Consider the following 10,298-nt stretch of genomic DNA (forward strand, 5'->3'; position numbering starts at 1 on the left):
AATCTATATATTAAAAATAGTAAAAAAGGGAGGGGATAAAAAAACAATTTTGGCCGTGGAATCGGGTAGGCTATATAGCTTATGGATAAGGACACTTTGAGATGACAAAAATATGAGTCACCGCTACTACGTTCCCTTCCCCTTTATAAATAGTCCCACTTCTCTCTCTCTCTCGCTTTATCCAAATCCATTTAAATCCATTATTATTGAACCTTCCTGAAAGGAAAAAAAGAAAGAAAAAAAGACAATCCTTTAATTATCTTTCAATTTTCAGATTCCATTCTTTTGAGTTTTCGGTTTGATTCCCAACTTGTGAACTTTCAAAAGAAAAATGACGATTGCTTTGACGATCGGAGGAAACGGGTTCTCTGGTCTACCCGGATCTTCGTTTTCATCATCCTCTTCTTCGTTTCGATTAAAAAACAGCAGACGAAAGAACACGAAGATGCTCAACAGATCAAAGGTCGTTTGTTCTTCATCTTCTGTTATGGATCCCTACAAGACTCTTAAGATCCGACCCGATTCATCTGAATACGAGGTCAAGAAAGCTTTCAGACAACTCGCTAAAAAGGTTTGGCCTTTTTTTTCTTTCTTTTCAGCTCCATCATTTTAGATCTGATGATTCGATTTTTGGTTTCTTAAAATAATTTGAAATTTATCTTTTTTTTTTGGTGTTGTTGTTGTTCTGATCGAATTTTGTTTTGATGGTTGCGCAGTATCATCCTGATGTTTGTAGAGGAAGCAATTGTGGTGTGCAGTTTCAGACAATCAACGAAGCTTACGATGTAAGCGTGCTTGCCATGAAAGCAACTCTTCTCATCTTTTGTTTTTTGGTAATAGAAAAAATTGATCTCTAATTATTTTTGTTTTGCATTTGGAAGATTGTGTTGAAGCAAATAAAGAATCAGATGGAAGGGACGGAGGAATTTGAGCCGTTCGATGTATATGACGAGGGATTGAACGGAATGAATGATCCAGATTGCGACACGTGGGAGGAATGGATGGGATGGGAGGGAGCAGGAACCCGTGATTACTCCTCTCATGTGAATCCTTACGGTTGAGAGTTGAGAGAACCAAAACCTAAACCAAAACTTTAATCATCCCAATTGTGGAATTTTACTGAATGTGTGTGTATGTATATAAATAACAACAATCATCCGAGAAAGAGAGACGCTTAAACTAAGCACAATGTAAATTTGGTGAAATTTGTCTCCTTTTCAATGATTGTTTGAAAATTGTGAATAAAGTAATTTTCTCCTTCCTTCGTGTAATGTAAATCTTCTAAACATTTAAGGATTTTAAAGCGTCTTTTAGCTTTCCTGAATTTGGAAGTAATCTTATATTTCGAAGGTTCCGACTTTTTCAAACCGTCAAGGGTCAAGTTCCATACGTTTACTTTTTGGATGTAGACAAGAGTCACCAAATTCTCATTCTTTGCAACGGTTTCACCTTACAATGATATAAACATCTCAAAATACTTCAGAAAACACTTTCCTTTGCTGTGTTTGATAATGGCATACAAAAACACTTGCCGAATCTAATCCATGGAGAATGCTCCGCTGCAGTACCTGAAGAAATTTGTTACATCATTTCGTTTTTCTTCTTTTTCAATTTCACGGAATGGTACTCCTTTAGTAAATAGCAAAGTTTTACCTGTTGCTGAATCTTTGGACAGAGTCTGTAGCATCAAGAAGAGTCTCACTTGCCTTCTCTAAAGCCATGTAAAGCTCTTTACCTCTGCTTACACGCGCTATGGCCCATGCGTTGTTCTTTGCCCTAATGCATATTTCCATGTCTTTCTCTTGCTTCGAGCGGCTCTTTTCTGTATCCACTTCTTCCCTTACCTTGTTTAGTGCAAGCAAAGACTCCTACAAAATCAAAGATAACTTTCACACACTCTTGGTTGCACTATCCGAATATGATTGATGGGTTTTTTTCTCACCTTTGCTAGAGTTGCTACCTTTCCTGGTGGAGAAGCTCTTGAAACTTCCATGTCATTATCAACTAGTAAGTAACGGTAACCACTTACATGGTAAGCGTTCTCACCACCCCATCCTTTCGATAGCTTCTCTTCGACTTTCAAGATCTTCGTCGATGCCTGCAAATATGCATAGAGATTACGAGGGATGGAGTCTAAAGATTTTACAATGAAGCAAGAGAGGGTTCACAGATATGAGCTAACGTTGTCAATAACTTGCTGCTTCACGAATGAGATGTCTAGCTCTCCATTAACAATTGCAGCGATAGGCACGAGAAGAACCAAGGTGAGACTTTTGTATTGATAAGTCATAAGGTATAATCTTTCTTGTGTCGTCTGTAGCAAAATTGTTGGGGTTGCATCTGTACCCCAAATATCAGTTACAAGAAACCCGTCTTTCCCTTTTAACCACTTATCGTGCTGCAAGGGTCTAATAACACGAACTGTGTTACTACCATTTCCTGAAGGCGATGTACCACTTGAACCAAGAGGGGGAACAGAGGTAGATCTAGAAGATATTTGGGGTGAACCAGATCCCTTGCGTAGATATGACCAGGAACTTGTGCCAGAGGATAATGCGTTTGTGGTCAATCTCATGACAGAAAATGCAAACAAATCTACGGTATCATCCTGACAAAACAGAGAAAAATGACAAAGACTAAAAGTTTTAGTATTAGTGGACTGTATAGCCTACACATACCACAGCAGCTTAAGAATCTTATTGACTCAACAATCTTGGCTAAAATGAATATTGTGAGTGAAGGATTTGAAAACATACAGGTGAGAGAGTTGTTGACACTAGTAGATCATGATATAAAATCACAGAGTGGCATCGAACAGTCCCAGCACATGAATCTAGCACTCCGACGAGAGACTGCACATCTAAATAAATACTAGTCAAAATAGTGAACTATTGTGTTAGTGCAAAACGGATCATCTGATGGAGAAACAAACCTGAACTTCAAGTGCAGCATCTCGTGCTAAAGTTAGCATCTGAACTGTTCCACGCTCTTTCAAAGTTTCACGGAAGGAAGGTAACTGATGTTTCCTACCAACAAAAAGATCTGCCCCAAAATATAAAACCTTTTGAAATGTAATATTACGCAGGGATTCCATGGGCTAGATATGGTGGATATTGCTTACCATTTAAATAGTCTGTGATGAATGGATACAAGTGCGATCTTATAAGTCCTCCAGTTGGTTCTTTTTCAAGCAATGCCCTAATTGACCCTTGAAACATAACAAAGAGAGAGTGCACTTCCTTAAGCACTCTCCGCAATGCATCAACCCTCCATACGGCTTCAATCTCCTTATTTTTCTCCACAACCTGCCAAAATCTAGATAGATAAGATTTTGTTCTCTTTATGCATATGAATGAAGTGCGATTCAAGTGCTAAAACAAATAAAATTTTTGATAAATCTGTACCATGACCATCCATATATCGGGCTCGGCCTCATAGAAAACATGGGAATGTCTCTCTGCTTCTATAACTTCACAAGCTGCCTCCGGGGAGAATAGTCTGTGTATATAAAACCCATAAACCACGTCTCAAAAACACCCAAAAATACAGGCAAAGCTAACAACGCTCAAAATTTAAGTGAACATGAGACAACACCAATCAATCCATGAGATGGAAGTAAAACATCTCAGTAAAGAAGGAAAAACTCTAGTAGCTGACCTCGAGAAAGTGATAAGCCCTTCGCTGAGCCCTATAACCGATAGCTGAGTCGAAAAGGTTAGATCAGGAGGATAGAAGAACAAGATCTTGTCCAGTTCCTGACCTTCGTTTTGGCCTCTCCTCAAGTCAAACACGCAAAGACGAAGGCTTTCACCAGTAGAGCTCATGGACGCCATTCCCATAGCTGCACCTTTAAAGCACACGAAAATGTGTATCGGAAAACAGGCAATAATTCTAACTCTGTATCCAAAAAATCATAACTTTAAGGCACATCAAAATGAGGAAAAAGAAAAACGTCATCATCATTGAAGAAAAATTTACAAATTTTGGGGGTTCAGATCATGGCAACTTTATCAATTTCGTCCAGAAAATTGCGTAAGCCATATAAATTAGGGAAATTGATTACCTTTGAGAGGATGAACCCTAAGAACAAAGCAGGGTCCAAGGAGTGATCAACGTTCAATAACGAGAATCACAAAGTGGATTCAGATCAACTAATCAAAACTCGAACCGATCAAACAAAATTAGCAGCAAAACTTCGCGTAGCGTCGTCGTAGGGTACGTAGCTGGTGAGAGGAAACCAGGTAAACGGGTCTCCGGGTCAGGATCTTCAGATTTTCATCGGCGGCTTACGTCATCGTCCGTTGTGTTTTCAGGAGTTGGATTTCTCCGTGAAACATCTCAACTGGGCCTAAATAAGGCCCATTCATATAATTTTCTTTATTGCCATTTTAGAGCCCGTATTTACTATGTATTAATTTATTAGCCCAATCAACCAACTTCTAAATTTCATCTCCCTTTCTCACTCCTTTCACTTCCAGTGAGCTATGGCTGCGATTGTTGCCATTGCTCGGAAACTAACGCGAACGCCACTATTTAAATCTCAATCTCTGCTACGTGCATTGTCGACATCGTTTTCGAGCTCATCTTTCCAAAATCCCTCCTTCTCTTCAGCATTTCATCGAGCAGGTCTTGTGCATTCTCAAATCTTAAGCCATGTACCACGTTTTGTCTCCTCATCTCGCTTCTCCACCCAAGTCATCTCCGAAATGTTAGATATCAACCAAGCCTTGGCCCCGCTGGAACAGGGTCTGATTGATTTAATCAGACAGGTCTCTGAGCTAGCGTCAGAGGCGGATGCCATGGCTTCTCTAGAGGACTCATCATTTGATCTAAATCATGATTCTTTCTACTCTTTAATCTGGGAATTAAGAGATGAATGGAGGCTTGCATTTCTGGCATTCAAATGGGGAGAGAAACGGGGCTGTGATGATCAGAAAGCTTGTGATTTGATGATCTGGGTCCTGGGTAATCATCAAAAGTTTAATATTGCTTGGTGTTTGGTCCGTGATATGTTTAATGTTTCAAGGGATACTAGAAAGGCCATGTTTCTCATGATGGACAGGTTTGGTTTCGTCTTCTTGATGAAAGCTCATCTTTTGTTGAATTTGTTGTGCTATATAGAAAGATTTTACTAGGTATTGAATTGATTGTGTCTTGGTATTGATGTAGATATGCTGCTGCTAATGACACTAGCCAAGCTATTCGGACATTTGATATTATGGATAAGTTTAAACACATTCCTGATGATGAAGCATTTCAAGGATTATTATATGCCTTGTGTAGACATGGACACATTGAAAAAGCTGAAGAGTTCATGCTTGCAAGCAAAAAGCTTTTTCCAGTGGATGTTGAGGGATTCAACATAATTCTTAATGGTTGGTGTAACATTTGGACCGATGTGACTGAAGCAAAGAGGATTTGGCGAGAGATGGGAAACTACTGTATCACGCCTAACAAGGACTCTTACAGTCACATGATCTCTTGCTTCTCCAAAGTTGGGAACCTTTTTGATTCTCTCAGGCTCTTCGATGAGATGAAGAAACGAGGATTGGCTCCTGGGATTGATGTTTACAATTCTTTGGTTTATGTGATGACCTGTGAGAATTGTTTTGACGAAGCTATGAAGCTTTTGGAAAAGATGAATGAGGAAGGATTAAAGCCAGATTCACTCACCTACAACTCGATGATACGCCCCCTTTGTGAGGCTGGAAAGCTTGATGTAGCAAGGAATGTTTTGGCAACCATGATAAGTGAGAACCTAAGTCTAACAGTCGATACATTTCATGCATTCCTTGAAGCTGTGAATTTCGACCAAACTTTAGAGGTTTTAGGCCAAATGAAGATCTCTGGTTTAGGTCCTACAGAAGAGACCTTTCTTCTCATTCTTGGAAAATTGTTCAAGGAAAAGCAACCGGAAAATGCTTTGAAGATCTGGGCAGAAGTGGGTCGTTTTGAGATAGTGGCTAGTCCAGTTCTTTACTTGGCTACAATACAGGGCCTTTTGACATGTGGGGGGATTGAAAAGGCCAGAGAGATTTATTCAGAGATGATATCAAAGGGGTTCCCAGGAAATCCTAAGCTCCAGAAACTTCTGGAGGAGCAAAAGGTGAAGGGGATCAGAAAAAGCAAGAGGATAGATCTTCAGAAAGTTGGTTCTCAGGGAGGCTTTAAGGGTCAACGATAAAGATATAAAAAAGTATCAGAAACGGGTCAGACTTGAAGAATGTGGATCATATGATCACTCATGTATCCGTTACCTCAGGGTCTCCACTCTTCTGAACTGTGATATGTGCAATCTGCACAAGACCAGAAGCTTCGTTCACAGCTCACCTGTCTCATTTGGCTTGTCTGCTTTCACTACATCCGCCGTGCGGTTTTCCCAGGTAAACTTCCTTCCATTCACCAGATTTGGTGATCGTTTCCTGTGTTTATTCCTAAAGGATCATTTGCAACCATGCTGATTCAGGAATCTCTCTCCAGACTACATGGAAGACGTCAGAAACTAGTGTGATCCTTGAATGTTACACGCCCATGCATAGCTGCATGTTGAAGTTACGAGAAGTTAGAATTACAATGTGTTATGATATGAACCAGACCGCACAACAGGCAAAGGCTGAGTTCAATGTGTTTAAAATGCAAGATCTCGTTGTTTATTTTGTGCCATTACCCATGAACCGGTGATGATTGATATGGCCTTGGATTCTTTGAGTGTTGCAATTTTCATGGCATATATCAAGGATTTGGGGCGGACCCAGCCAAAAAATAAAGTGGGTGCAATATGACATTTTTAGGAATCGAACTCACCATCTCCCATATATTATGGGTGTAAACATAACCATTTTGCTACATTGACCATTATGTATAAAGAAATTTTTTTAACATTTTATAAGTTACTGGTGGCAGCTGCCACCACCAGCTATAACGTGGGTCCGCGGAACCATCATTTTCATCCATCTCAAAAAGCAAAGTGTCTTGGTTTTGACTTGCTTACTTCAGTTGCAGGTTTCTGGAAATTAATTATTTTAAAACCTAACTTTGTTATCATTGTGAGCATACCAATTAAACACAAAAGAAGAATATCTTTTGGCTATAGTTTCCAGGGCACTTCACTAGCGCAACAAGTTTGCCTGATGATCAAATCGAAAGATGTCTCAAGACAAAATCGCAGTTGAACTAGAATGATATCTATCCTTCAAGGTTTTGATGGAATTGCAACCCGTTCATATATATATATATATAGTTTACAAACATTACAACATAATACAATTCTCAAAAGCTAAAACTCTCAAGTTACATCCAACAATTTTGAAAATGAAAAGATGAGATCAGAACTACTACTCTGCATTGCCCTGTTTTAACTTCGCTGTTTCGATCTACTGCCATAAAATTTTGCAGGAGGCGATGGAGAGAACTCGAAAGCAGTGGAAGAAATGTCCATTTCCCCTCTCAAGATTCTCACGACTTCACTAACATCAGGCCGTAACTCAGGTGCTTTCTGCAGACAAGCCAAAGCCAAGTTAATGCACAATCCTGCTTCTTCCTTGTTATACCCATCCTTCAATTTCTCGTCGACCAGCTCAAGAACATTCCCTGACTGAGCCAGTTGCCTACACCAGCTCACCAAATTCGCCTTTTCAAGCTTTATTGGAGATGCAAGGACATGTAAAGGCCTTCTACCAGAGATTATCACTAGAATCAGTACTCCAAAGCTGTAGATATCGCCTTTCTCCATCAAGTAACAGCAACCGCCTCCATATTCTGGCGCTATGTAACACAATGTGCCTCTCATACTTGTCGTGCTGCTTAGTTCACGGCTGAACAAATCCCCACTCCACATCTCACTCCCCATTGATCTATTGTTGTTGTTCTTCTTCTTCTTGCTGCTGCTATTGCTTTTCCTTCTCCATCCCTTTCTGAAGCTAAACTCTCCCCCTGCTTCTCCTTCTCGGTCCTGCACACTGTTTTCACCCTTTTGATGGAAACAGTAACGAAAATGTGGAACTTTCAAACAATTCTTGAACTTAATTCTCCGCATTCCAATCTTCTTTTTGTTACTAATCTCATCTTGATGCTCTTCCTCTTTCCACCATTCCTCCATATTCCTATGCTTCTTCTTCTTTTTCAGTTTCTTCTTCATCTTTTCGTTGATCTCTTCTTTGGCAAACTTCTCTTGTAGAGTGTCAAACCTAGATTCATTCAAACCAGACTCATCTCGATCTTCCACTTTATCGATTGTCCTAGTCGAAACTCCCAGTTCAGGAGTATTGATGATCTTCTTCTCATCGTCCCAATCAGGATTCGCCGTGTCAATCTGACTCCCTATCCATTCTCTAACATAATCTTTACTACACAGTTCACCACTCCCTTCTTGCTTCCACCACCAATCTCTTCCCCATTGCTTAGATGATCCCTTCCCCAAATCAAGAACCGAATTCGGACTCAAATTCATCTCCTTGCTCTGATCAAACTCATGATCCTCACATGATAACACAACATGATTGGCTTTAGAATCATGGTCATGGCCATCGTTTGAAACCTCTTTGCCCTTCGTCTCACCCTCCATTGCTAAACTCATCGAATTCAGATCCATCCCCTTAATGTTACGGCTAGTTCTACTGGTCTTGGAAGACGAAGAAGCTTGTAGAGCAAGAGCAAAATCAACCTCATGATGCGTTGGGGTACCAATGGCGGTCTGAGGAGTGCTCTCTCCTCCGAAAGTTGCGGAAAGTTCTTGACTTTTCCCCAAATCTTGGCTGAACAAATCGACACCGTAGGCTCCCTCCACTTTGACCCTAGACAAACCAAAATCCGAAATCTTTGCCCTGAATTCAGAATCCAGAAGAACATTGCTGGGCTTGATATCTCCATGAATCACTGGTGGGTCACATCCGAAATGCATAAATTCGAGAGCTTTCGCTACATCGAGGATGATACTAAATCTCATTCCCCAATTCAAGCAAGAATCTCCAGCTTCGTTGAACAGAAGCTCTTGAAGACTCTTGTTTGGCATATACTCGTAAATCAAGAACTTGTGATTCTTCTCGACGCAATATCCCAAAAGGGTGACCAAAAAAGACGATTTTAGCCCGCCGAGAATCTGTAACTCGTTCTGAAACTCGGCCTCTGTTTGAAGAGAGAGGCTATCGAGTCGCTTAACCGCGAAAAGCTTGCCGTCTCTTGTAATGCCTCGGAACACGGTGCCTGAGCCGCCTCTACCAATCACATTGGACTCGTCGAAATCGTTAGTTGCTAGTTTGAGCTCCTTGTAAGAGAAAATCTGGAGCTTTAATGGTGACGCAGCAACGTCGAAAGGGATGGTTCTAGAGCGGTTGAGAAGAGAAATCCAGAGGTGGTAGATGAAGTAGAGAATTGCGAAGAAGATTACAAGAGAGGATGAGATGGTAAGAATCAGGAAGAGAGTTTTTGTTCTGTTGATGAATAACTTTGGTCGGGTTGGATTTGGTCTTGAAGGCATGTCTCTCTGTTCAAAGATAGAATCGTTTGTGGAACATTCGGTATCTCTCTCTGTCTCTCTGATCAGGTTTTAACTCTGAACCTAGCTATAGCTATAGGAGTAGTCGTTGAGAATGTCTTACTTAAGAGGAAAAAAGCTGTTTCATGAGTTTGCTTTATTTCTTTATAGTTTTACTTTTGACAATATAAATTTATTTTATTTAAACAAATTAAATTATATATTACGTATTACAAATTTACAATACAGAGAAGATCGAGGCTCAAGCTGCGTAATAATTACATATGGAGAAAAAAGAATAGGAAAAAGAAGAGGTTATTATTTTATAGTGGTGGATGGATTTGAGTTTTGACAAATACATAAAAGGACAAAATGAATTGTGCAGTTAATAAAGAAAGAAAGGAAATGATAATGTTGTTTATAATGATGATGTTACTATAGTTGCTTTTGGTAGTGGATCGCATAGTGTGCATGATGTTAAGATTAAACTTTTTTTTTTTTTGTCCGTTAATTAACTCTCTCTCTCTCTCTCAACTTTTATTTGGTCATAATCGTTTTAAGATTTGGATAATTAGGGTAACTCAATGAAGAGATTAGTTAGTTTGTTAACGAGATTGAAGAAAGAAAAGAAAAAAGAAGAGATGATTAGTTAACGAGTTGAGTGGCGAAGTGTTCAAGATCCGCTTTGACTGCTTCGGGAGTTATGCATAAATAATAGATTTTGTACTTTTGCCCCATATCTTTTAATATTGCACACATCCCACCCAACCCCCTTTTGCACATTAAACAGTAGCCCTAATATTTTAGCAGCATATGAAATTATATA

The 10,298-nt window shown here is 39.7% G+C and overlaps 4 protein-coding genes across 6 annotated transcripts; 2 read left to right on the top strand and 2 right to left on the bottom strand.

Moving 5' to 3' along the window:
• The first annotated feature begins 166 nt into the window (after positions 1 to 166).
• Positions 167 to 1,277, top strand: LOC17896062 (chaperone protein dnaJ 8, chloroplastic). The gene is made up of 3 exons (XM_006302865.2): positions 167 to 571; positions 717 to 785; positions 882 to 1,277. The coding sequence occupies exons 1-3, from the start codon at positions 332 to 334 to the stop codon at positions 1,059 to 1,061; spliced, it is 489 nt and encodes a 162-aa protein (XP_006302927.1). The 5' UTR covers positions 167 to 331; the 3' UTR covers positions 1,062 to 1,277.
• Positions 1,278 to 1,358: 81 nt separating this feature from the next.
• Positions 1,359 to 4,270, bottom strand: LOC17896566 (vacuolar fusion protein CCZ1 homolog B). 2 transcript variants are annotated; one of them, XM_006301837.2, is made up of 10 exons: positions 4,064 to 4,270; positions 3,658 to 3,841; positions 3,405 to 3,498; positions 3,122 to 3,305; positions 2,933 to 3,042; positions 2,757 to 2,852; positions 2,183 to 2,608; positions 1,943 to 2,098; positions 1,654 to 1,868; positions 1,359 to 1,568 (listed from the first exon to the last, which is right to left on the bottom strand). In XM_006301837.2, exons 2-10 carry the CDS (start codon positions 3,837 to 3,839, stop codon positions 1,538 to 1,540), a joined length of 1,494 nt encoding a protein of 497 aa, XP_006301899.1. In that variant the 5' UTR covers positions 3,840 to 3,841; positions 4,064 to 4,270; the 3' UTR covers positions 1,359 to 1,537. The 2 variants fall into 2 exon arrangements, with proteins under 2 accessions (XP_006301899.1, XP_023642907.1); XM_023787139.1 differs by having other exon boundaries at positions 3,658 to 3,847.
• Positions 4,271 to 4,468: 198 nt separating this feature from the next.
• On the top strand, positions 4,469 to 6,702 carry LOC17894420 (pentatricopeptide repeat-containing protein At1g80880, mitochondrial). 2 transcript variants are annotated; one of them, XM_023787137.1, is made up of 3 exons: positions 4,469 to 5,062; positions 5,170 to 6,383; positions 6,467 to 6,702. In XM_023787137.1, the coding sequence occupies exons 1-2, from the start codon at positions 4,485 to 4,487 to the stop codon at positions 6,182 to 6,184; spliced, it is 1,593 nt and encodes a 530-aa protein (XP_023642905.1). In that variant the 5' UTR covers positions 4,469 to 4,484; the 3' UTR covers positions 6,185 to 6,383; positions 6,467 to 6,702. The 2 variants fall into 2 exon arrangements, with proteins under 2 accessions (XP_023642905.1, XP_023642906.1); XM_023787138.1 differs by having other exon boundaries at positions 6,481 to 6,702.
• A 508-nt stretch (positions 6,703 to 7,210) lies between these two features.
• On the bottom strand, positions 7,211 to 9,550 carry LOC17895330 (putative receptor-like protein kinase At1g80870). The gene has a single exon (XM_006301849.2). The coding sequence runs from the start codon at positions 9,473 to 9,475 to the stop codon at positions 7,355 to 7,357; it is 2,121 nt and encodes a 706-aa protein (XP_006301911.1). The 5' UTR covers positions 9,476 to 9,550; the 3' UTR covers positions 7,211 to 7,354.
• Between the last annotated feature and the right edge of the window lie 748 nt (positions 9,551 to 10,298).

Source organism: Capsella rubella, unplaced genomic scaffold, assembly GCF_000375325.1.
Source record: "Capsella rubella cultivar Monte Gargano unplaced genomic scaffold, Caprub1_0 scaffold_2, whole genome shotgun sequence".
Classification (NCBI taxonomy): Eukaryota; Viridiplantae; Streptophyta; class Magnoliopsida; order Brassicales; family Brassicaceae; genus Capsella; species Capsella rubella.